This window comes from Hydra vulgaris, chromosome 03, assembly GCF_038396675.1.
Source record: "Hydra vulgaris chromosome 03, alternate assembly HydraT2T_AEP".
Classification (NCBI taxonomy): domain Eukaryota; kingdom Metazoa; phylum Cnidaria; class Hydrozoa; order Anthoathecata; family Hydridae; genus Hydra; species Hydra vulgaris.
In genome coordinates this window covers 34,657,679-34,685,238 of record NC_088922.1, presented here as the reverse complement: position 1 = coordinate 34,685,238, position 27,560 = coordinate 34,657,679, and the positions used below count along the sequence as shown (strand labels likewise).

Below are 27,560 nucleotides of genomic sequence, written 5' to 3'. Positions count from 1 at the left end.
TTGTCGTTTTTATTTTCAAATATCAACCTCCAATTTTTTTGCAGACCAAAACATTTTAACAACCACAAATATTTTGTTAATTTAAATATATAGATAAATTTATATGATAATGTTTTGTGTATTATTCGGCATAAATACATTGACTGGCAATAGGAATACCAAGAACTAAATTTAAATACATCGACTGAGAATAAGGGTTCGTTAAGGGTTTTAGTCTTGATTAAAAGTCATAAAAAACTATTATTTCGTTAAAAAGTATTTAGTTTAACTAGATAATTTTAACGTCGCGTAAATCAGGTAACGTTCTTCCGCTCTAAACGGACGAAAAAAGAAAGCAGTGTTAGGGGACCTCATGTATCACTACAAGCCACTGTACATACAAGGCTAGCGCAAATGGTGTGTGATTCCCTCCCCCTACCTTCCATCAATGAATTTTATTTCATTATGTCTGCAAATTTAGCTCTTTTAAACCAGCAAATCGGCATATGTAGATCATATAGTACAATCGGCAAACTTGGACTTTTCGTACTGTCGGCAAATGTGAAAAGCGAGGACTTTTTTTTTTTTTTAGACCAAAAAATATTTTTTGGCATTTTTGCTACAGTCAATAAAAATCCTGGATCCGCCCCTGTGTCTAGTGTGCATAATCCAGAATCTTTTGTATATAACTAGTCTAATGGCATAATACTTTGTAGAACTTTATATTTGTTATGTAACAAACCAATAACTCTCTCCACGTGTACACGAACAGAAGCGATTTTTCGGATTGATTCTACATCTAAACAAGATAATTTTAGTTTCCCTTTCGTAAATCCTGAAATCTTCAATTCCCTACAATAAAAGCCAACACTATCGGCAATGTTAAAACCTCTATCAGCTAAAACAATACCTCCTGGAAGTATGTTTTTTAAATGTGATGTGATAGCCCATAAGCGCAAGGAGTGAGTGTGTTTAGCTTTCTATTCACCCGATTTGAAAGTGAACAAAAACATAACAAGACCATACGAGATGACCAAACGGTACATGCTAATGCACTACACCATCACACCTGTAGTCTCTAAAACAGTCACACAGTCTCTAAAATCAGTTTATCAAATATTTGTTCTTTATTATATACTTTTGTTCATAATCTTTTTTTGACCTTATCCTTGTATATTTATTCAGATTTGTGTTATTATGTGTGAATGAGACCGCATATTTGTGGGTAGCATAACAGCGCGAAAATTTTCCACAAAAATACGTATTAGCGTATTTTTATAACAAATGTATTCTTGGTTTGTATGTACAGAACTATACTACTAGATAAGTTTAGACACATCACGAGCTCATGAGGTTTTTTGTTTCTTTTTTGTTTCTATCTAGTTTTCTTGATCGGTAGTGGGACGTCAGAGCGAAAAGTTTAGAAGCGAAAGAACGTAAGAGCGAAAAGTTTTAAAGCGAAAGAACGTTAAAGCGAAAAGTTTAAAAGCGAAAACCGGAAATCGAGTATCGTGATAATTCAGCAACAACAACATCAAAACAACATCAACAACAACAATGTTATTATTGAGATAATTTTTTGTGATTTTGTTATTATTTCAATGTTATATTATAGATTATTTGGCGTTTGAATTTTATTTTTTTTAAACTGTTTTATATTTTTTATTTATTAGTCATCGTTTAGAATTATTTATATATTTGGTATTCTAGCTGAGAGTTACAGTTACAGTTAGAGTTTATTAGATTAAATAAATAAAAAAAATTATTGTATATAGTTTAGAATTATTTATTTATTTGGTATTTTAGCTGAGAGTAATAGTTACAGTGCGACAAAAAGGTATAAAATCTTCCATAAAAGTATTTTTGCACTACAAGTTATCTGATAAAAAATAGACTTGCATAATTTCTTATTGATAATATTTCATTTTAATTTCTTTTTTGATATTTATACATTACATTTCAAGCAAAAGATTGTTTCTGTGTTTAAATAAAAATTATTCTTAAAATTAAAAAGATGCAAATTAATAGTGTTTTTATTTTGATTAGGTATGGTGAGTTAGGCTGTTTACCCTTGATGCTTTTAGAAATGATTAGATAGTTAAACCTCAAGAATTGATGTTTAAATTTTTAGTCATAAACTAAAAGCCAGGGCAAATACATCAACACAACATATTTAAAAAAGAGACATATGAAGGTTAGTTTTTAATATAAATTATTATCAAGTAGATAATAATATCTACAAATATTTCTATTTATGTAAATTAAGTTGATCACTTGTGCTTATGCTTATGATCTATTATAAGAAATAATGTTCTCTTTATAAAATTATTTTTAAACTAATGTATGCACTGACTATTTTAGTCCTAAAGTTGATATTTTCTCTTGCTATTTGATATATTTGTGGATTGGTTAGGTTACATACAGTGAAGAAAATAGAATTAGCCTCACCATGTACTGATTCAATGTTTTGTAAATCTGTAAGCAACTTTGTGCGGTGCATCTTTTGTATCCAAACACATATAATTATTGTTACAAACAACAACTTTTTAGATTATAATATACCATAATTAAATTGCGGTACATTTGATAAAAACATAAAGTGTATAATACTTGATATTTGCGGTAACAAATAGAATTAGCCTCATTAATAATTATTTTCAGTTTACTTGTATATTTTGATCTGGTAATACGCATTGGTGACTTATTTTTTTATTATTATTTGTAAATTAAACAAAGACTGTGAAACCAGTGCTCATAAAGTTTTTAATATTTGGTTTTTAATACCATAATTTGAAATGGAAGTTACTGAAAGAGAAAAGATGAAGATTGTAGAGCAAGATATCGATTGACGGACGACTTAAAAGATTGCAAATTATATGAATCAGGAAAGCAAGATGAAGAAAGCGAATTCCAAAGAACTGATGTTCGAGGAAAAAAACTAGACGAATAAGCGTTTTTGGAGAACTTAGGAACAGTCACAGAAAAAGGATGACTCTTAATTGAATGACGAGTAACACGAGAATGAATTTTAGTAGATGGCACAAGAGACGCTAGCTCCTTAGAGCAGTGCCCATTATAGTATTTGTAGAAAAGAGAAAGAGAAACAACATTACGATGATGTGATAATGGTTGGAGGTTGGCTGCAAGAGCAGGTCTAACTATGTTTACAATGCGTTTTTGCACCTTGTCTAAAAGAGAAAGGGCATTATTAGAAGATCCGCCCCAGATATGGCAACAGTATTCCATACAAGGCCGGATTTAAGATTTATATAGAGAGAGAATAGAATCCAGAGTAAGAAAGTGACGAGCTCGATAAAGAGATGCAACCTTAGCAAATGCTAATTTTGCAACTGATTTGATATATGGTTTCCAAGAAAGATTGGAAGTAAGAGTTAATCCTAGAAGATGAAGAGTAGGTGACTCATTGAGTACATCACCGTTCATAAATATAGGAAGATCTAATCTATTGCGATAACGATTGCCTGAAAAAAATTGAGTTTTATCTGAATTAAAGTTCACCAGCCACTGTGAGCCCCATGATGTAGCAGAAGTGAGATTCTTTTCAAGCTCAAATGCCCCCTCCAAGCAATCAGAGGGTGTTGGTTTCTTATCACGGCAAGAATAAATGGTAGTATTATCAACAAACAATGCCACCTTAGATGTGATAATATCTGGAAGATCGTTAATGTAAATTAAAAAGAGTATAGGGCCAAGGATAGAACCTTGAGGAACCCCTGAAGTTATAGAATAAGAAGAAGAGTGTTGTCCATCGAGGACAACTTTTATGCTACGATTGGAAAGGAAGGATTCAATGATCTTAAAGATGTTGCCGGATACACCATAAGAAGAAAGCTTATGGAGAAGACCAGCATGCCAAACTTTATTAAAAGCTTTTGAAATGTCAAGAGCGATGGCCTTAACCTTTCCACCTTCATCTAATGCACGATAAAACCTGTCAGTTATTACTGTTAGCAAATCAGCTGTATAACGAGAAGATCGAAATCTATATTGATGGTCAGAAAGTAAGTGATTAGATTCAAGATGAGAAATTAAGTGTTTGTTAATTAAAGATTCAAAAACCTTGTTTATGATAGGAAGAAGACTTATGGGACGGTATTTAGACGAATCAGATCGCTCTCCAGAATTTTTGAAGACAGGGATAACAGATGCCGCTTTCCAGCAGGCTGAAAAAAACAAGACTCTGATAAGCACTTGTTGAATAGTTTTGAGAGTATAGACGACAGCTCCGGAGAACACTTCTGCAAGACAATAACAGGTATGTTGTCTGGGCCACAAGCTGTAGAAGAGTCTAGGCAGGAAATCACTTTAGATACAGATGCTGGAGTGATATGAATGTCAAGCAATGGATCAACCTGTTTGTTGGCAATATCAGGTAGAACGCAACTAGTGGAATCAAGAGATGATATTGATGAAAAGTTTTTAGCAAACAGTTCGGCTTTGTCTTTAGGTGAGGTGACAAAGTCTGAACCAAACAAGAGAGGTGGAATTAAAGATTTGCCCTTATTATTGATATTATTAAAGATTCTCCAGAAGTCACGAGAGCCTAATTTTTGAGATGAGATACGAGATTTCATGATCTGAGAATAGCAGGTTTTGGCGTTAGACAAAACCTTTTTACAGTTGTTTTTAGCAGTAATAAACAGACGTCTGTTTTCTGGAGAATTGTTTTGCTGATAAATATGGAAGTAACGGTTTCGATTGGCAATCGCAGCAGCACAGTGTGAGGAAAACCATGGAGGAGAGTGAGGCTTGACCTGGAATTGTCGAGAGGGAATAAAAGATTCCATGCCAGCCTGAATCCACGAAGTTATGTAAGAAGCACATTTGTCGACAGGAAGACGAAAGATTTCTACCCAAAGGCCATCACGAAGAAAATCACGGAAAGAATCCCAGTCAGCTTTACTGTAGTTGTAAAAGGTACAATAATAGGGGTATTCAGGTGATGAAGAAGAATGAGATATTAGTTTTAGAGAGATCAAACTGTGATCAGAGGAACCTAAGGGTGAATGCGGAGAAACTGAGCACTGACGAGGATCAGAAACAAGAGATAAGTCGAGTAGAGAAGGTAAATGATTAGGGTTGTCAGGAAAGCGAGTTGGAAAGTTGACTATTTTAGTTAGGGATTGAGAAAGGCAAAAGTTGTGGGCTTTAATGCCTGCAGAGTCACTGACACTAAAGCCAAGCCATTCAGAGTGGTGAGCATTAAAGTCACCGACAACAACTATATTGACTGATGGATAAAGAGAGAGGGCTTGGTCAATATGATCAGAAATAACATCAAAAAGAGTGCAGTCTTGAGATGAACGAGAGCGATATAGAACAAAGAGAAAGGCAATAGAGTGAAGTGGTGCTAAACGAAAGCACATGAATAGTCTGTGGATTCATACCTAGTTTCACGACAAACGGGTGAATTCTTACGAATGTAAATGTCTAGGCCAAGCATGTGACTATTGGAGTCTTTACGAATTAAAGGAAGATAACCATCAACACTAAGATCACAAGATGGGACAGCCGAACCCAAATTAGTCTCACAAAGAGCAAGTAGGTCTGGTGGACTTTGCAAGAGATAAGACTCAACAGAAGAAAAGTTACTTCGAAGACCACGAATATTAGTGAATGATAGGTTTAGAGAACTTGGTGATGATGATTTTTTGTGTTTTATAGTTTTTCGTACTTTATTCATTTTTAAATTAGATTGAAGAACTTGTCTCAAAGCATAGATAGTACTCAGAACACCGTTTAATAGCCCAAAGCAATTGCCTCATTACTACTAATAAACCCTAAGCCGTAACAAAGGGCTCCAAATGTGGCCTCCGCAATGCACACCAAAAGTACAAACAGGGACACCATCCATGCGCACTGGCACTGTTAATACTTTGATATTTTTCAGCTGTTGATGGAATCAGCATCTCTGAGAGCTACCACAGAGTTTGGGAAACCTGGCTACCAGCCGGCCTCAGAACCATAAAACCATAAAAATAGAGCTGTACCCTCATTAGGAGATAATAGAATAAGTTGCCTAGTCATAAAAACAGAGACACAAGCATTGAGTCAAGAAGATCTAGCATTTAACATCCTAAACTGGAAATAATGTATTAAAAATACATCTGCGCCAGCCTAATAGATGAAGAAGGGGTGCGAGGCTGGTCAACAGATAGAATCTGTTTACCCCTTAAGTCTTTGCCTAGGAGGCCTTCTACAAGACAGTAGCCGAGAGCATTTAACATCTGGCTAAGATGAGTATTTTTATTGAGACACTATCTCTAGCCTTTACTCAACCAAGAGCCCCAAGGCAGGGGGTGTTTTAAATCGGAGTTGGCATCTCCTAGCCTTTGCCTAAAAAGGCGTATCCTACAAAGCAGCAGGACATGAAGCAGATTGTACTGGGTTACATGTTACCAGTAGCAGGATAACCTGATCTGACATCTGATCTGACATCTGACAAGTGGTGGCAAACGTAAAATTGATAATCATACTAAATGAGTTATTGTATGTTGGGCTGCTGCTCAGCACATGACTGCATCTAAAATTTGTGCTGATTTACAATTACCTGTATCTGTTCAATGTGTTAGACAAATCTTACATGAAGATTCAAACACAGTTTGGAAAAAGCGTAAACCAAAACCAAAACTTACTGCTCGTTATAAAGAAGTTAGATTACAATTTGCAAAAGAACACATGTCTTGGCAGGAAGAGTGGCATCAAGTTTCTCTAGTGATGAAAAAAGTTCAATCTAGATGGTCCTAATAGCGATTAACATTACTGGCACGATCTTCGAAAAGAGAAAGAAACTTGGATAAGTTGTAACTTTGGTGGTGAAACTGTTATGGTTTTGGGGGCTTTTTCCTTTGCTGGAAAACTCCCACTGGCATGGATTTCAACAAATATCAGTTCACAGGACTACATTGACTTATTAGAAATAAATTTGCTTGAGCATGGTGAGGAATTGATGGGTGAAAATTTAACTTTTCAACAAGATAATGCTGCTATCCATAATATAAAACTTACAAAAACTTGGTTTAGAGAAAAAAATATTCAGATAATGGAATGGCCTGCATGTAGTCCAGATCTTAACTTAATTAAAAATCTATGGGGAATACTTTCTAGAAAGGTTTATGAAAATGGTAAGCAATTTGAATCCACCTTGGAGCTGAAAACTCATATCAGACAAGCTTGGAATGAAATACCTATAGAAACTATCCAAAATCCTATGACTAGTATTTTTCAAGTATATCATATTTTGAAGTCATTAAAAAATCAGGAAGCAATACTAAATATTAAATGAGCGAAAAAACAAAATATTTTCTGTATTTTCTTGTATATAATGTAGATGAGGCTAGTTTTATTTTCTCCACAAATTGAATACTTTTAATTTTTTTTCCATTTGTAATTAATTAAACATACCAATTTATAAACTTTTTAGTTGTAGTATAAGATAATAAAAAATAAAGTAGACTTAATAATTGTCTCACTGCCATTTTTGTTAAATTAAAACAAAAAATAAAGGTGAGGCTGATTCTATTTTCTCCGCTGTATTGTTCTTTGCTGATTTTTTACAAAAATATTGTAGATGTATGTTTTTGAAGTTCTATGTTTTTTTTAAGTGTACTTTTTGGTTATATGTTGATAGATTTTAATGTTCTTAAGTAAATCTGCTTTATTTTGCGTTTAATTTTGAGATTTCTTGCAGTCAGTAATAATGCGCTTTGAATATGCAATGTGGTTTTTTGGAGTCTTTTAATCAGGTGAATGAGCTAAAGCACTGTCATTATTGGTCTGTGTTTATTTCTACATTTAAGCCAATTTTTATGTAAAGAAGAAGAGGTTAAAAAACTAGTTGATATTTTAATTCATATGTTTAATAAATTATTCTTGTTCAGAACAGAAGTGTCAAAACTTATTATATTGTATTAAAGCTTCTAAACTTATAAACCTTTTTTTAAATTAGCTTTATACAAAAAAATAAATAGAACATAGAAAAAAAAAAGTGTTTACAATAAAGAACCCTTGAAGTATAAATGCCAAATTCGTAGTGTGCAAAGACCTTTTGCTTGTAACAATTGTGCTAAAATTCAGCCTTTGAATATAATGTCAATTTATGATATGTTTTTAAATGTATAAGCATACATCAATGCAAACATCTCTATAAGTATCTATAAATATCTTATCTCTATAAGTCCTAAATCCATTCTTGAATGGAACACTTTCGCCATATCTTGGGCGGATCTTCTAGTAATGCCCTTTCTCTTTTAGACAAGGTGCAAAAATGAATTGTTTTTGCACCTTGACCTGCTCTTGCAGCAAACAAGGAGCTGCTCTTGAAGCAACCTCCAACTATTATAACATTATCATAATGTTGCTTCTCTTTCTATTTTTTATAAATACTACAATGGACACTGCTCTAAAGAGCTAGCGTCTCTTGTGTCATCTACTAAAATTCATACTTGTGTTACTCATCATTCAATAAAGTGTAATTGTTTTACTATGACTGTTCCTAAGTGCTCCCAAAATTCTTATTCGTCTAGTTTTTTTCCTTAAACTTTTTTTTTCACTTGCTTCATCTTGTTTTCCTGATTCATATAATTCACAATCTATTAATTTTTCTATTATTCGTTATCTGGCTCTATAAATTTCATCTTTTCTGTATTAGTAGTTGCTTGCAGCCTTGTTGGAAATAAAGATGTTAAAAAAAAAACATTATCAATGTTAGCCTTTTAGTATGCATTTTACACTTTTTTTTTGTAAAAAAATTCTTTTTTTAGTAATAAAAAAATTAGCAATACAATAAACTAAGTAAACGATATAAAATTTCCAAAGAAGTAAACTAAAATTAGATTCATCTATAGCCTGAAGTAATTTATGTTGAACATCAAACAAATAAGATAATAAAGGCTATTACCAACTAATCTGTAGAAAAAATAATTAAATATTAATGCTAAGTAATGCAAATGAAGAAATAAAAACTTTTTTTACTTAGGTCACAAACAATTCATAACATAACTATTAACAATAACAAATCATTTAGTTAAAGCATAAAAAGTAAATAAGTTCGTCACCAGTCAATCATCACAATTGAAACTTGTTAAACTAATTACACTCTAAAAACAATCCGTTAGAAAAAGCAACGGATTACTTTTTTCCGTTAAATTAACGAAGTAGTTCGTAACCAAAAATCACAAAATTAACGTAGTAAAATAAACTATTAACGGATTCTTCGAAATTTCGTTAATTCAACGGATTAAATATTCAAATCCGTTGAAAAACAACTGAAGTTTTTGTTAAAAAGGGTTTCTATAAGAAATTATGAAGTGCATTCTCTGTAGATTATTTTTTTAAGTCTTGTTTGTTTGATTTATATTTGTCAAGTTCTTTATTTATAAATGATAAATTTTTAAAAGGCGATCTTCTTAAACCATATTTAAATTGTAGATAAAGGTTTGTTGCAGTAAGCTTATTTTGCCATTTTTTAAATAGCTTCACATTTCGACTAAATGTGAAGCTATTTTAAAAAAGCACAATTTTAATTGTGTTTATCCATTTTCTTTTTTTACTAAATTTTAGTAAAGAAAGCAAATGGATAAACGCAGTTTAAATTACACTCTGTTATTTGTAATTTCGAAGGTTGTTAAACTTATTTTAAATTTTCTATATTAAGCATTGAATATATTTCTAATTTTTTTATATGATAAACTAAAGGGTTAGTTGAACAATTATTTCTATAATTAAGACTACATGACTTGTATATATCCTTGTGTAATTCTCTATTTTAAACGTGACATGTAGTAATTTACGGTATAAATTTAAATCAGTTATAAAATTAAAAATGTTAACATTTCTTTTGATGCCATCAAAAGACCCATCAATGATGGGTATCATTATTTAGGTTAGTTGCAGCTATGTTTACATAGAGCTAGTTTATATGATTTTATAATTTGCAATTTTAGACATGTGGTATGCAAAATTACACTGTAAGTTTCATCAGTTGTAAAATGTTTACTTGCATTTTTTTTATGGTTGTTTATTTAGGCTAGTTATAGCAAAGTTTATAAAGGGATTGTTTTAATTTTTTTATTTTTTGTATAGAACTTGCTACTTTATACATGGTTCATTCAGGCATGAGGTATAATTAATTAAACTAGTTGCAGCTAAGTTTACATATAATTTGTTTATATGCTTTTATGATTGACTATTTTAAGCATGCGACATGCAATATCACACTGTAAGTTTCATCAGTTGTAAAATGTTTACTTGCATTTTTTTTATGAGTATTTATTTAGGCTAGTTACAGCAAAGTTTATATGAGCCCCTGAGATGCATAGTGGTATAAGTCACTCATATCTAGTTTTGAAAAGTCTGACTAATATCACTATGGCTGTGAACAAAAACAACTGTTTAGTGAGGAGCATAACAAAAAACAGTTCCAGCATCATTATCAATATCATTAGAGATATACCACTTTGCCATGTAATAGAATAAACAAAATGCTAGCAATTAATGGAAATAACTCAAAATATTGAAAAAAGTGACTTATACCACCATGCATCTCATGGGCTCATATATGGGTTGTTATAATTTATATATTTAAGTTTGTATATGCTTTTATAATTTGCTATTTTAGTCACAGGTCATGCTGTATCACACGGTAAGTTTAAATTAGTTGTAAATCTATTTTTATTTTTTTTTACTTGCAATTTTTTTATGTCAGTTGCAACTAAGTTTATAAATTGCTTGTTTATATTTGTATTAAACTTGCTACTTTAGACATGGTTCATTCAGGCACGAGGATCAAATTTAAATATTTACTTGCATTTATTTTAATGGGTATATTTGTTTAAACTAGTTGCAGCTAAGTTTAGATATAATTTGTTTATATGCTTTTATAATTTTAGGCACGTGACATGCAATATCACACTGTAAGTTTGATCAGTTGTAAAATGTTTACTTGCATTTTTTTCTATGGGTGTTTATTTAGGCTAGTTACAGCAAAGATTATATATGGATTGTTATAATTTGTATATTTAAGTTTGTATATGCTTTTATAATTTGCTATTTTAGATACGTGTCATGCTCTATCACACAGTAAGTTTAAATTAGTTGAAAAACTATTTTTTTTTATTGCAATTTTTTTATGTTAGTTACAAATAAGTTTATATATTGCTTGTTTATATTTGTATAGAACTTGCTACTTACTACTAGACATGTGGTATTCAGGCATGAGGTATCAAGTTTAAATTCTAATATTAATACTTTTAACGTGTTTATTATTATTAAATAAAATTTAGTTTAATACATTGAAATGTAGAACTAATAAAATTACATAATTTTTATTTGCAATTTAGAAATAAAAAGTTAGCAACAATGTTTCTTTCAGGGTTATTAGTAAAAATTTACCAATTTGTGTTATGGTATATCATTTATATTCAATATTTTCTTTTTTGTATTTTAAGGTTTGTTTATCTTTAAATAACCGACAACAGGTTGCTGGAATTGAAATGTGCACACACATGAATTTACAACAGTAATAAAAATTGAAATCTAGAATAGTAACAATTGTATACATGTCTGTGTTTTTTATATAAATGTTTTTTGACCTTGAAAATAATAACTGTATTATTAAAATATATATTAAGAAACTTTTTATAATTTTAAATTTTTTAATTTTTGTTGTAATAGAAAGTTTCTATATTGAATTATATTGTTATAAATATTTAATTAGTTTTCAATTAAAAAGTTAAAACGTTTTTAAAGCTTGCTAAAACATCTCTCCCGATCAAGTTAGTTAGTATAAGTAGTACTGCTTGTATCAGATGTTGAATATCATAATAAAATAATCTATATACTAAAAATAAGGACTATTTTTTAATGAAATCTCAATTTTATCTGGCTTAATTCCTTTCTAATTCTAATGAAGGGAATAATAAACTATTCAATTCAATGACGTAATAAAATTCTTTATTTTACCAAAACAGCAAAAGCCGCCCAGCGTAATAATTCCTTTATTTTAACGAATTGTTTGTTGCACGAACGGAATAAATCCGTAATTTCAACGGATTTATATCGACGAACTTCAATCCGTTAAAATTTTAATCCGTTAACATAACGGAAAACCCGTTGGTGCAATAGCGACAGATGCAGTTCGTTGTATATAACGGATTTTTTCTTAGAGTGTAGCTAAGCACACTTTATAAGCCTTTTTCCTTTAAGCAGAATCTTTTTCACAATTAATGACTGAACTTTTAATTTTTGGATTATTGGCATGTTTTTATACTACAATAAAACGCATAATGCAGAACTGCCTTCAAAAAATCTTTTAGGCAACCAAGAAGAATCCACCCCGTTATTAGTTAAATCATATCCTTGAAGGGTTCTAAAAAATATAAACAACCACAATGCAAAATAAGTAAGTAGTCAAAAATAAAATAATCTTACACTACCTCCTGTAAAATGAATTATAAACAGTTTTGACACAAAAATATTACTGAAATTGAACATGTGGGAAAAAAGTCACTGTGCAGCTTTCTGTTTAAGGAACAAATCAAATCAAAACAACATCATAAAAAAATAGTAGCCAAACAAAATACCTGAAAAGTACAGCAACATATTTCAAGTGTAGCAACATTGATCAAGATAAGGCCATACATAATGGTCACAATATAAGTCTCTATATTATAGAGACTTATATTGTGATTTTTGACTTATAGATTATAAGTCAAAAATCAGGCTTTATAAATACAACATATAAAAGTCATTTTTGACACAGGCGTTGAGATATTATTCATTTTACTAAAGTGTATGTCTGATAACAACATTATTTTCAACACAAATATTAAAAAATTCACTTTGTCTTGCAGATAATTCACCAGTAAATATAACTGGCCGATATGATGGCGCATGAAAGAGAACCACTTCTAACTAACTAAATTTTTTGTGAGGAGACAACTAAAAACTTCACCTCTTATCATTGATATCTCAACTTTTACACTTTGTTTTGGAGCAAAATTCTAAACAATTCAATTTCGCCTTACTCTATCTTCTGTAGAGTATAAACTTCATGAACTTATTTTTGAAATTGACTCACTTCAATTGTAACACCTTTAAGATGACACAATTAAAAAAAAAAAATCCAGTCTTTATTAATAATTATTCCTCTCCTAAATGAAGCTAAAATTTAAATTAGTCAAAGCCCCATGGAGAGTTCGATGCTTTTAATTAATTTCTCTAATTCTATAAAAATACCTAGTCTTCTGTTCACTTATTCTTGTCTACAATATGACCTTTGAAAATTAGCTATTTTAATATAAATAGTCAATTGCGTTTTCCTTTTAAAATATTAACTCATTTATATAAAAATACTGTTACCAATGTTATTAAATTTTTTTCTCGCTTAACCCATCCCATTCGCTTTTAACTTTTTTGCTTTCCCGACCTTTGCTTTTAAAATTTTCGCTCTTAAAAGTTTCGCTTTAAAGACACCGAACCTCTTGATCTGACGTCGCTAAGTTAGTTTGTTGTGGTTTGCACTATACAGAGTTTACTAACGTTCGTTAGGTTGTTTTGTCAACAATATTGTTTTAAAACGTTACATGTTTCAGTGGTTATAAGCTATTAGTAAAAATCGCATTTAGCTAATCATTTTTTAATTAATCTGAGTCTATTTTGTGTGATAGCTATTGTCTCTACTTATCAGGCAAGATTTCTATTTCTCATACTATTGGAGTTACCACATTTTCTACCATATTTTCTATTAACTCCTTTTGTACTAACCACATACCATTTTAACTTAGTTTCGATGTTTATGAGTGGTATTTACTTATTATATTTATAAGACACATTTCAGCCATAAAAGAAACGGTAAGTTACTCATAATTATTAATTACTATTTTCTATTTGCTTTGTGTTATTTCTATTCATTAAAATTGTTTATTTAAATACATACGCATACATGCATGTGTACACGTTTGTCTCTTCTAATGTAAGTGTACAAGATATTTATATGTATTTACATATTTGTTTACATTCACACCACGCGCATCCCTTACCACCCTCATGACATCTCTAAGAATGTTGGAGCTGTATTAAAAACTGGGATAGGGATTGGGATTTTTGGCTTTTTAGTTTAGTCTTATTATATTGCAATATTGACTAGCATGACGTAGAGTGCAGGCGGTGAGATCTGTTGCAAGGACATGCCCCTGAGGAGGGGGATCACCATTATCCACTACTTAATTCTGATTAATTATCATGGCACCAACATTTTTTTACCTATTACACCCACGTATTATAGCGCTTTGTGAGCTTTATAATATGAATTTGTTACATTAACGACATTTATATGCTTTTATCTCACACAGGTGATTATCAGTTTTCAATTTATTATCTAGAGTTTAGAACATAAATAGTAGCACATTTATTAGCCTATTTTTTCTTTTTATATTGCCCGTACTTACATTTTTTATCATTTTACTTAATATTTTGTTATCTACTTATTTAATTATTTTTGTATGGTGCGATAATTTTAGCCATGGTTGCCTTTAATAAACCAGCGGATCGATGTTGACTTGTTTACTCATTGACAATTGTTTTATCATTTGTTTAGTATGACTAGAGCGTGAGTTATTGTTCACCCTATCCCTGAGTCCTAAAATTTTATTCCTCCTACAAAATAGTCTTACATTCATTTATGATTCTCACCCAATGACATCATCTACAATCTGTTTTTATTTTCACATCTGCCAGATCTACGTGACTGGACGGCTCCGTTAGTCACTTTTTGCGACCATTGTGTCGCATAAACAAACAAAATTGAACAATGCTCTGTTAGGTATTTATCACTGACACGTCCTCCCCAAGCCTTAGAAACAAATGTTATCACACCTTGTGGGCTTACACCTATTAAGAATTTAACAGTATTATGATGTTTGTATTGAGACCAAGTTGTTGCTCTTGCGTGTAGATTAGATGGTTTATTTATGAATATTTCCAAAACAATCAATTATTACAGCCACTTTTGTTTGAAAATATTTTTGGAAACATAAAGACGTAGTTGCAATATGTTCATTGCGACCAGACCATTTAATTAAATATTTCAATCTGAATACATAATATCAGTCCACCTTAAAAATAATTTTGAAGAAGTTGATTTTGAAATTTTAAATCTATAAGCAAGGTCTCTGATAGATAGATTTAACCGTAATCTTAAAGAAAATTCTTCAAAGTAGGATAAAACTGAGTTTTCATTTTCGTTGACAATAGGCTTCAAGTTAAACAAACAACATAAAATTTTAAAATTTAGTAATCTAGTGTAAAAAGTTACTTTTGAATCTGCATCAAACCATTCAATAGTTCTAGCTTGTTTTTATATATAAGCTCGCTTTCTATTTGATTTATATTTTCGACAAAATCTGTTTGAACAATAACATCTACCAAGTTTTCGTTATCAATTGTGACACTTTCAGAAATATTCGATCTATTATTTGTTAAAGTTTTATTTATTTGGAAATCTATAAAATCATTTTCAAACGCATCTTTAGAATTGTCTAAATCAAGGGTATTCCTACTACAAGCCTAAAAATTTTTTTGACTTGATAATAATGAACAATTTTTGTGTCGTAAGTAACGTTCTTTAGATTATTGAACTCCAAACTTAAACTTTTTGTGATTTAATGATGAAGCCAATCAGGATCATTTTTTGAGAAAAGTGAAGAAGGTTTTGCTAAATAAAAAATAAAAAATGTTGAGCATTTAATAGCATTATATATTCAAAGTCATAAAAATAAATCAAAAGTAAAAACTTTACTTATAATAAAATGGTCGCTGCAGATTCGCGTGTGAAGCGAAGGACTTCTGAATTACAACCAACTCTGTTTATGGCATTTATCTACGTTCTTTTGATAAATTTTTACCTTCTTTCCCTTGGTTGCAAACTACTTTTGGTAAACGAAAAAAAGATTTACTTTTTTCACGATTAGAACGATTTGAACAGGCGAATACAGCACAAAAGTTCACCATATTATAATATTTTTTTCTCTAGCAAATATTTCCATATTTATATATATGGAACTTTAATTTGAAAAAAAAAAGACATAATTAGATATAAAATTACATATAAAGACATAACAATCAAATAAAAAATATTTTTTTTCCATTTTTTAATATATAGATATATATAAAAAATATATACTATACGATACTATGAATAATAAGAAATATAGTTCCGTTGTCTTAGTTGTCTCCATAATGGCAGAATTTGAATCAAAACAATTCTTAATTATTTCACGACGTCGACCTAGGAACGGTGAATACAACACGCGTGAATGAAAGGTAGGAACAGAAAAACTTACTTCCCAAGCATGCGGACCGACACAAAATATCCTCTTTCGTTTTTTACACAACAGTGTACCTTCTGCGGCCTTGCTAGACAAAAGCAGAAGGCAACAGATCGTTAAAAATAACAAATGCAAAACTTGTGGTAAAATTGAGGACAACCTTCATATCTTTGCCTACTGTCCTTCTTCTGTTAAAATATAGGAGTATTTTAAACATGTATACAACTCCTTGACATCCCAAAAAAAATTTTCTCTTATAAATTCGATTTTCTGAATAGAAATAGCGAATTTATCGGAGAAAAACCCTACTTCGCAGCTACTGTTGACACTCACTCAAACCATCATGAGTGCAATATGGAACAGCAGATGCCACCACATGTTTAGTAACATAAAAATTGATCCAATGGCAGTGATCAGGGTAATAATCAAGAATATCAGAAATATTATTACTTTAAAATATAACTATCATGTCCGTAGAAACACTACGGACATTTTCTGTCAATCTTTTTGTATCAATAATGTATTTTCCAAGTAGAGAACGGGAAGTTAAAACTAAACATATGAGCTAAATTGATACACTGGCTCATAATTCAAAAATGAATGTTTTGTAAAGACCTCCGTTTCTCTGCAAAGCTTTTTTTACAACAAAATTATTGTTATTTATGATTAGAAAAACACTGCCAGCCATTATTTTACGATACATAATTTCAACATATGTGTTACATGTAGCGATTGTAAAGTGGTGTTTGTGTAAAGGTCCTGTAATTTCTTAATTAATAAAATCCTTCTTTACAAAACATTCTTAACTAATATTGAACACTATCTTTTAATATATAAAATTTTTTTAAACCTTACCTAATTCTCGACATCTTTCCGCGCAATGGCTAAACTAATAAAAAATACAAAAAAATATAAAATCGAAAAATACAAAAAAATATAATATAAAATTAATAAAAAGTAGAAAATGTAAATATATACTTTAACAGTTGTAAAACGTATATATTGTAAAACCTTGTAATCATTATAACCTGAGTTAATGTAATATCATAAAATTGTAAATATTTATTGTTTTAAAGAAAGAAAAAAAAAGGAACAGAAAAATGTTTATTGAAAACAAAATATGGTGTTTCATATTGTAAACATTTATGTTTTCGTTTCACTAAATGTCAACACGCAAGTTTACATCCATTGAACATTGACCCCGAAATTGTGCAACTGGATGAAAGAAACTGATAGACCTTCATACTATTGATTTTCTCGGCTTCAAATTAGATATAAGAGATAAAACTTTAGGAATATTTGTTGGAGATAGGAGTAGACACTATGTAAACTTGGATATTTAAAATATTTTGTATAGTTTATCTAAGACGAATGAATATTGGGTTTAAGTTTTTGTGCAACGTTTGTAAAAGAAGTGTTAAACTTTTCAGAGATAAGATTTGGTTCAGTTATATATGTTTCATTATCTTGTAAGCAGTTGGGAGATGAGGGATTAGAGTTTTTGACATGTATTAAATTATTTATCCCTTTCCGGATTTCGCGAAGATTTTTTACATTTTCTGTAAAGAACTTTTTAAAGTGCACTTTTTTACTAAGTTTAATTAAGGTAATTAATATGTATTTATACTGTTGAAAGTAGTTTTAAATGTGTTTACGTCCTAGTATCTTTTAATCTTAACTTTTTTTTTTTTTTTTTAAATGCGTAGTTGAATGGATTTAAAGATTCCCTTTGTAATCCAAGGTTTAAATCAACGCTTGTTCAAAATACTATTTTTTTTTAAGTGGGGCGTAGCGATTCAAAATCAAGGTTGTTTCAGAAATAAACGTTTGGAAACAAGAGTTAACATCACTGTTCTCTATAAGATTATCCCAATTAATTTTTAATAAATGTGAATTGAAGTTTATTTTATTGAAGTTTTTAAAATCTTTGCGATTGAAGGATCGTAAAGTTATTATAAGTTATAAAACATCAAAAACAGCATCGTACTAACTAATTTTTCTTTTTTATAATATATTGGTGTAATTTGTATAGACCATTATAAGACGTAAAATACCATTTTAAAAGCCGTTACAAAATAAAATTTAAAAATCATGAAGAACTCATTTACAAAGATGACGTCAATAAAAATTGTTTTATTTTTTTACGATTTCGTTAAATAGTGGTCTCCAACTATTTAAAGCAACTTTTACCCCGTTATCCCTGTTAAGCAGTACCGAGGATTATTTAACCTCCTGATGTTTGCGCATTGTTAATTTCAAGCGATTTCCTTATTTTCCTTTTATGATAGTTGTTATTTATAGATAAGTTATAGCTAGTTGCTGCAGAAGCCAATTGCCATTCATGCTATTAGTTTGGTGTTCTATGCTTCTTTGCAAAATTATCTTTTTTTTTCCCCTCAATATAAATTCCCTCACACGAATACGTAAGCTTGTACATCCCAGGGTTGCTGTTTGGCATTAAACTAGATTTGTTGTTACAATCTAGTTTAATGCGAACATCTCTTTGTTAATGTATTTTTTCTGAATCTTGTTGTTAATGTGTTTTTCGGAGCAGATTTTGGCGGCTCGTGATACGAAACCTTTTGAAAATGTTATTAAAAATCTTTTTAAGTTGCAATTGCAATGCAACGTTTTCGCTTGTTTTTGATTACGTCGATAATGCGATTTGTCACAAAAAATTGTAAAAATAAATAAAAATTAGCAATAAATGTTCTGTAATAAATTAAAACGGAAGTACAATTAATTTAATTTTTGACATTTTGCATAGCAATTGCAACTTATATGATTTTTAAATTTCACTTTATTTCAATAGTTTTTTACTTTTTTGAAAAATATCTGGATTTCTTGGGTTTGCACGAGATCTCGTCTCGGAAAATATCGTCTCATACGAACCTAGACAAAAAAAAATTTCTTCTGAAAGTATAGGTTCTACCATGGATTTATATTTATTTAGTCAGAAGGAACAAAACGTGACTTTGAACGAACGTTCTAAGTCACGTTTTACCGTATTACCAGTCGCCAGTCTTTTTTTTTTGCCGTATAAATGTATATGTTCCATAAGATATTTACCAGTATATACTGATAGCACGGGTATGGAGAAGACGAAGACGAAGTCTTATTGCCAAGTCCCTAGATAAATTTCGTATAAGTTTTCGATAAAAAGAAAATTTTTTGAATGAACCCTGATCAAAAGTTATTCAAAAGGTATATATTACCAAAATACAGAGAGCCGTGCCTAGGCTTCCCCAGGCCCTCAATTGGGGAGGGGGCAGCAGATTTAGGGGGCTCATTTGCAAAGTTAGGGACCTTTTTGCAATTGTAAGGAGCTTTTTTTTTTTTTTCAGTATTTCTTAATGAAAAATTTTTTAAGATTTCGGAGCCCTAATGTCAGGTTTTGGAGGTGGGGCCTTGGACCCATTAGCCATAGCATTGCCAATATATTTGGAGAACCGCATTAAATCATTTTGTGATATTTTACTCTATAAAATTAATGGATTGTTATTTATTTATTTTAATAAAAGAAAAAAAGTTTGTCCAAAAACGGATAAAATTTTTGATCATCATTTTTGATGGTGCCATTTTGTTGGAAACAAAATATTATGAAAAATCATTTTAAGGCTATAAATGTTTTTACTGCAAAACTATTTTTTTTATGCCACCCATTTTCTCTTAATTAAAAGTTGTTTTTGCCTCCAGCAAGAAAAGTAATAAAACTTTGTAAAATGGTTGATATTGGTAAGTAATTGCTGTTGGTAACGTTAGCACTCCACTTAATTTTAGAAAAAAAACCTCAAAAATAATGACTTACATCTAAAATTACTAAAAATGTGAAAGATTCGAATCAACATTTACCGTGCTGGAACTTAATGAAACTTTTTTTTAAATCATTGAATTACATTTCTTCACTAGGTTTTTAATATTCGAAAAAATTGAAACACATATTTGGAATGTTTTTCTTTTTCACTATAATTATCGTGCACCACGTTGCAAGATTAAAAAAACAAAAACTTTTGTTTAATTAAAAAAATATTGAAAAACACGCTTTATACTTAAGAAAGGTTCTTTAAAAACAATAGCAAGAAAACAAACAGAATAGGAAGAAAACAAGAAGTGTCTAAAGAAATATGCTCACAATGTTCGTCTACTGTAAAAAAAAAAAAGTTATACACTTTAAATTAATTTTTTTTGTTTTTGTGAAGTCATTTTTTAGTTTATATAGCTAAAACTTTACATAAAAAAATTAAGAGGTTTATTAAGGAAATAATGAGAATGATAACGCAATTGTTTGCAAGACATCTTTCTTTTTTTTCTTGCGTGTGTGTGTGTGATAGTCACACAGCGCAAAGTATGACGCTTTTTTTATTAAGATAAAGTGAGTGACAGGTTATGCTTTCGGCATAGGTGTGTTTTTCAAGTCTTAAAAGCGCACGTTTTAATAAAAGCTTTTTAAAAAAGTTTTAATGTGTTTTTTGTTCAAAGCTAATATAACGATTATATCCTCATGAAAAGCTTAAAATTTATTTGGAGTAAAAAGTTCTCGACCGGCTGAACCTATGAAAACCTTGTGCTACAGTATAAATGTTTTGTTAGAGATAAGTTGTCCTTATGGCTGATAATGTAAATCAAATCACTTGTTTAGAAAGGCTTTCAAATAGTTCTATTTTTCCTTCTCTAAATAAATGCTTAGCATTAGATAAAGACTCTGGACAAAGTCCTTCATCGTCAACATCATTGTTGTTGTCGTCATCTTCCTGTAGAACATTGTTTTTTTATAAATTTAATTGTGGGAACGATTCTGCGACACCTAAAAAAGAAGATAAAACTGATGATTTGGAAACTTTATCATCTAATCGCGAAAGATCTTTAACCAATCAAACTATTCTTTTATACGATTCTTCGTCAAAAGTTTTGTCATCGTCAAATGGCTTCTCTTCAGAAAACAATACTGAAAGTTGTAAGTCCTACATTACTTTTTTGTATACACATTATTTAAAATTTAGACGTTTTATTATTCCAGATCAAAAGTTGATTTATCTTAGGTGCCATTCGTAAAAATGATGTCAGTAACTTTTCCCAGTTTTTTGACCCTCTTCTCCTTTGTCAAACTAGATCAATTTTTGGCCTACCCCCTCTTAAAAATAATGTCAGTTTTTATCCCCTTCCCCTCCTCCCCTCCAAAAATAAAAAAATTTTAAATGCGTATACCATCAAATTTTTCTGACAGTTATTCTCAACAGTACTGAATTGACGTAGAAAAAGATAACATAAATTGTTTTTTCAGATTTTGAAGAAATAAGCAAGGCTGTTTCTGAATTTAAATTGTGCTTCCAATGATCGTGGACTGTTTCACCTAAAATTATCAAAGAAAGGATTAAGATAGTAGATTTTATCAAAAAATCAACTTTTTTTTTTTTGATTATTATTATTCACCTCTCCAAGGCCGAGAAGGCCAGTACAATAGAGGAGGCAGAGAACCAATTTGAGCGCGGTACCACCTGGGACGTGGTGGGGACTGAACTCCGAACTTCTCGCTTATGAGGCGAGCGCTCTACCACTACACCACTACCACGTGAAGAAATATTGTTCTCTATCTGTAATATAATTGAAGAAATATTGTTCTATATCTGTAATATAAATTCACTCACTTTCCGGGGGTTGTTAAAGTGATTTTTGATTAAAACAAATGGTAGCGAATGTTCTTCACAAACTAAAAGATCAACTTTTTTTGAGTTACAATCAGATCCGTTGCGTCAACTTTATTATCATCTAACCATTAGGCAGTTTTAGAACTTTTCTGCAGGGCAATAACTGCCTTTTATTCTCGTTGACGTTTGGCTTCGATTCAAGCAATTTGATATCATCAATAAGTTAAGAAATGCAGTTTTATTGACATTTCTGTTATGGATATATAAGTAGTGTTTATATCGTAGTCATTAAGTAATGATTTTCCTGCTGCCAGCACAAGCAAGCATACGATTTTTATACCACATTGTTGGTGTAAATACCTTTCAATTCTGCTTATAGATAGCATAAATGTTAACTTAAATTTTTTTTAATTTACATTGTTTTCCTCTCAACAACCCTCATGCCCCCTTCTCATTGTCAATTATTTTCAAATCTTTCAGCACGCCCTCCCCCTCTATCTACTGATATCATTTATTGATGACCCCTTACTTAAATTATGCAAGATGTACATAACAATATTTCATGAATATTCGCGCGAAATTTTGTTTTAAAGTCGCGTTTTTGAGTGAAAAAATTGTTTTTATTGTTAAAACATACAATATATATATATATATATATATATATATATATATATATATATATATATATATATATATATATATATATATATATATATATATATATATATATATATATATATATATATATATATTCAGGGTCGGATATACTTAGATCAAAAAAGGATGATTTGCAAAAATTTGTGATAATTAAAGCTTGGGAACAAAAAAGCCCTAAAATTTTTGCCACAACTGCCCTAAACGTGAAAGCAACAAGTTTATAAAAAAAAAAAATTTTAATTTTCTCAACTTAATTTATATTCATCAACAAATTTTAAATTTCATACAATTACCTCTAAGCGTTTAAAAATTATGACCTTATATAATTTGTAATCCCCTCAATTTGAAGGGCTGCAAACTTTATATAGTCATAATTTTTGAAGCTAAAAGATTAGTTTATGAAGTTTAAAGTTTTAGGGTTTTTTTTGTATATAAAAATTCTACAAATAAAATGAGGGAAGGGGGGGGGGGGAGAGAAAATCCTTAAAAAGTACCGACTGACTTTTTAAAAAAAAATCCCAATATATATATATATTAGGGATATGACTTTTTAATTTTTTTTCAAATAAAATGTTTCCTGTATCATAAATCGATGAACTTTTACCTAAAATCATGAAAAAAGGCCCAAATAGCTTTCTGCAACAAAAAAAGGTCACCCCCAAAATAAAAATTTGATTTACCATTTTTATACATTCATTTTTGACCGATGTTTTAATCTTAAGCTTAATTCTCAGCTTAATTCTATTTATTTCATTATTTTGTTATGAATTTATAAATATAACGCCACACGTTACCATGGCAACGAAACGGCCGTGTGCCGGCAAATACTTGGAATTGTTATGTGATGACGTCATTGTGTTACCACGGTGATATAGACGACTGTAACAGACTGTAGAAGATTATAGAATTTAGTAGAACATTCTGGAAGCTCTAAATAATTATATAAGCGAGCTGCTGTCAGAGCTCAGTGTTGATAATGTGAATAGTTCTATGAAGTACTCTGCGTGTAACTGAGCTAATAAGGAACTACTGTAGCGAACTAAAGACGCTGTAAGTGTACGAAGTATAAGTAGTTGTAGCATTATCGTTAGGATACGGACTGGATTATCGAACTGTTATCAACATTGACTGGATTATCGAACTATAATTGGATTACTATACAGTTAAAGTATTTTATTAATTAAACGACTTTATTAAACGGATATTTACGCTCAGCTATCCGTAAAGTCGTAACAATATTATATGATGTCTCACAAGAAAAGTCATACCACAGTAACAAAGAACAAGAAGACTTGGACTAAAAATTTGGTGAGATTTCAAGAGTCACACAGAAGAAGAGGAAGCGTGGCTGTAGAAGAACATTCACTCGATGAAAAATCCAGAATACCACTTCAATTGCAGATCGTAGGAAGATACCAGTTTCTCGGAGCATATGTTAAAGGAAGAAAAGAACGAATAGACCAAATTTCTAAGGAAATTACAAAATTGTGGGACAATAAACTGAATTTTCCACGTGTGTCTGATCAAGTGATAAGAGCAAAGCTTATGAAGGTGCTGAAGGTCTATGATGAATGTGTCAAGCGTGGAAAATATGATGTTCTCAATGCATTATTTGACATCACGAAAGTGAATGGCCAGTGGTTATCCTCGGAAGATAAACGTCTATACCACCTACAAAAAGAAAGTAAAGGACAGGTGGGGTACTCAACAGGACAAGTGGCAAGTAAAGAAACCATTCACCCTTCCAAGAGAAGGAAAGTCCAGTCTGGAACAGCAATACCTTCCACATCACAAGTCCTGTCTACCACAGACAGTGGTACTGAATCTGAAAACTGCAAAAGTAAGAGTGAAGATGATGAAGACGACGACGGTGATAAAGACGATGATGAGGACACTCAGAAAAAAACTAGAAAGCACTACAAAAGTAAATTTGCTGTAAGTATGGTTACATCAAGTGGAGTTTCCACAAAGAAAGCTGCTAAAATATGCAATGTATTATCACAACAAGGTATTGATATTCCAACTCCAAGTCAATCAGCAATTTACAAGTCCATATTCAAAGAGGCAGGTAATTTAAAAAAAGAAATGATACAACAACTTAAAATGGAACAGTGGTCCTTACACTTTGACGGCAAACGAATAGATGATAAGGAATATCAGGTAGTTGTACTTCAGAATGAAAGAACTGACGTGAAACTTGATGCACTGCGTTTAAAAGATGGCAAAGCTGAAACTGTTGCTGAAAAAATTGCCAAACTTATTGATGAATACAATTTGTGGAATTCAATTAAGATGATCATTACTGATACAACAAACGTCAATACTGGGAAGAGAAATGGAGTTGTTGTGAAGTTGCAACGTATGTTTTAATTAAAGGGTGTCACAATACCACAATTTATCGGTTGTCAGCATCACGTACTAGACAGGATTCTCCGTCTGGTGATGGACGAAGAACTTGGGGGTGATACCAAATCTCCAAACATTGAATACCCATTTGTGTCTGAACTGTTGAATAAGTATGATGAACTGAAGGATAAGTTTGTGAATGGAACTGTAGAAATTCTTGATAAATCAGGGTGGAGAGACGATATGAAGTTTTTGTACCATTTAACAAGAGTGTTTAGGTTCTATGAAGAACAAAGAAACTTCCCTCTGATTCACTTTCAGAACATTCCTAATATGAGCAATGCCAGATGGAACTCAAGAGCCATTCTCGCCATTCTGGCGTTCATTCTTATGCCTGAAGCGAGAAAGAATTTGGAGAAGGTTTGCAGGTTCATTTCATATGAGTGGGCAGAACATTGGTTTAGTAGTCAAAAGTACAATGACAATGACTTCAAGAATTTATCTGATGTATTGAAGCCTTACAAAAAGGCATTGCAGTCATTAAAAAATCACTGGAAGAAAGAGCCATCCGTCATCGACATACCACGAAGTAATCAGATAGCTGAACGTGCAATCAAGGTGATGCAAGACCTGTATGCTTCCTGCAGAAAGAAAGACAAACTGCAACTTCGATTCATTCTAAGTAATAAGCGCTAGACTCTTTATGAGACGTGAGCATCATGTGACCCATGTACTAAACACAGTAGGCCTATAGACACAGACAGTTATGTATATTGTTGTACTAGACGCTTTGATACTGTTAATTTTGTAATACTTGTATAATTATATATCACATAATGTTTTTTGTTATATCACAGTACATGTTGCATAAATAAATAAAATAACAACAGGAGTATGACTCTTACAACATCTTCAGCCTTTAATATTCATTTACTGTACAAAAGTGTACCTATTGAAAATTCGATTTTTTGGTTTTGGGGTGACCTTTTTTCAAAATATGTCAAAATGAAACATCTATTCGTTCTTTTTACATAAAAGTTCATTGAATTACGATACAGGCCTAGTAGGTTGCAAAAAAGTCATATCCCTAATATATATATATATATATATATATATATATATATATATATATATATATATATATATATATATATATATATATATATATATATATATATATATATATATATATATAATAGACAAAAAACATTATTATTTTGTTGAAAATAATTTTTTAGCTGAGACATATCTAAAAGAATTATATATGTCAGCTAAAAAATTATTTTAAATAAAATTTTGCATTAAAAAGAGTTATTAGTAGTAAAACTACATTTTATATAAAATTTAGTTTACTCATTGCTATACATAAATTTAACATTATATAAATATGAAATAAATTAAAAGAGATTATGAAAAGCAAGTAAGAAGAATCAGTTTGAACAATACAGGCCAAATAAAAATAAAGTTTTATTCGAGTTTAATAATTTTCCTGTCGTATCTTTGCCAAAGTTCCAGATCTATCGCCAAAATTTAAGAAAAAATTATAAAAAGAAGAATACAGAACGATATATAAATAATGATCTAATAACATTACAATAACAACCAACCTGGAATTTACATAATAAGATGCAACTGTTTCAAAGTGTATGCACAGATAAAAAGACCTCAGAATGCTAGATTTTTTTAAGATTCTGGTATCATAAATGGTAGACATATTAAATAAAATATTTGGGCTGCCACCTAGTTTTTACTTTTAATAGTTGACAATATACTCCTGTTAAAATGCCAAAACAGGTTAAATTTTTTGGGGATACCATTTTCATATCTCTTTAGATAAATATTTTGGATATACTTTTTTTAAGAGGGACTTCAGAATGTTAGGTTATATAATAGGTTGTGATGCTTCCAATTTGTTTAAAAAATCATAAATTTCTGCATAAAAGCATTATTTTCCCTGCTGAGTATATTTTTAAATGTTTGATTCACTTACCCTTTTTCTTTTTTTTACAAAGTGCTACGTGTTGGAACCTTAAATTGCTAGGTTAATGAAACTTAATATAAAAAAAGTTAAAAGATATTTTATCAAATTTCTTCTTGAAGTTATTAAATGATTATTTTGCCTACAGTATATTTCTGTATAGTTCTACTATCAAATCTCCTTCAAAACACATTTTAGTCAGTTTTCTTCGTTTGCTTTGAAAATTAAAGTGTGTTTACAAAAGTAAAGTGCGAGTATGAAAGTGTGTTTTGATATTCCTTTGGAGTTGTGAATGAATAAGAAATAAGAATGTCTTTTAATCTTAGAATTAAACCAAATAACAAATCAAGATGCAATTTTCAAAGAGAAAATAAGCAGTTAAAGGAAGCAGTTGAGTGGCGTCGAATCAGCAATAAACATGGTTGGGCCACAATTAATTCAGAAAATTTTCCACTAGTTAAACATATAAGAACAGTTAACTAACAACTTGGTGTTAATGAAATTGGAAAGGAGAAGGAATATTATTTAATTTTTACCAAAGATGGCGAAGAGTCGCTTGTCTTTTAAATAAAAATGATTGAGAAATAAAACTATTTTCTTATAAACTGT

General features: G+C 30.5%; 1 protein-coding gene and 3 long non-coding RNA genes across 7 annotated transcripts in view; 3 read left to right on the top strand and 1 right to left on the bottom strand.

Moving 5' to 3' along the window:
- Window positions 1-810: 810 nt before the first annotated feature.
- On the top strand, window positions 811-1,627 carry LOC136077716 (uncharacterized). The gene is made up of 2 exons (XR_010637210.1): window positions 811-898; window positions 1,363-1,627. It is a non-coding gene; the product is annotated as an uncharacterized LOC136077716 (long non-coding RNA).
- A 7,553-nt stretch (window positions 1,628-9,180) lies between these two features.
- On the top strand, window positions 9,181-11,707 carry LOC136078116 (uncharacterized). 4 transcript variants are annotated; one of them, XR_010637533.1, is made up of 7 exons: window positions 9,181-9,319; window positions 10,084-10,120; window positions 10,619-10,642; window positions 10,762-10,913; window positions 11,056-11,079; window positions 11,177-11,218; window positions 11,448-11,707. It is a non-coding gene; the product is annotated as an uncharacterized LOC136078116 (long non-coding RNA). The 4 variants fall into 4 exon arrangements; XR_010637531.1 differs by having other exon boundaries at window positions 9,182-9,435; XR_010637532.1 differs by having other exon boundaries at window positions 9,182-9,445.
- A 2,773-nt stretch (window positions 11,708-14,480) lies between these two features.
- Window positions 14,481-27,560, bottom strand: part of LOC136078115 (uncharacterized) — a 19,264-nt gene continuing 6,184 nt past the window's right edge. The window contains exons 2-4 of the long non-coding RNA XR_010637529.1: window positions 17,181-17,214; window positions 15,797-16,059; window positions 14,481-15,712 (exon numbers count right to left, since the gene is read on the bottom strand). This is a non-coding gene — a long non-coding RNA (uncharacterized LOC136078115). The remainder of the gene's footprint in view (window positions 15,713-15,796; window positions 16,060-17,180; window positions 17,215-27,560) is intronic.
- LOC100213985 (protein SSUH2 homolog) overlaps window positions 20,726-27,560 on the top strand; it is a 25,703-nt gene continuing 18,868 nt past the window's right edge. The window contains exon 1 of the mRNA XM_065793000.1: window positions 20,726-21,279. Within this exon, the coding sequence (XP_065649072.1) occupies window positions 20,931-21,279 (349 nt within the window). The 5' untranslated portion in view covers window positions 20,726-20,930. The remainder of the gene's footprint in view (window positions 21,280-27,560) is intronic.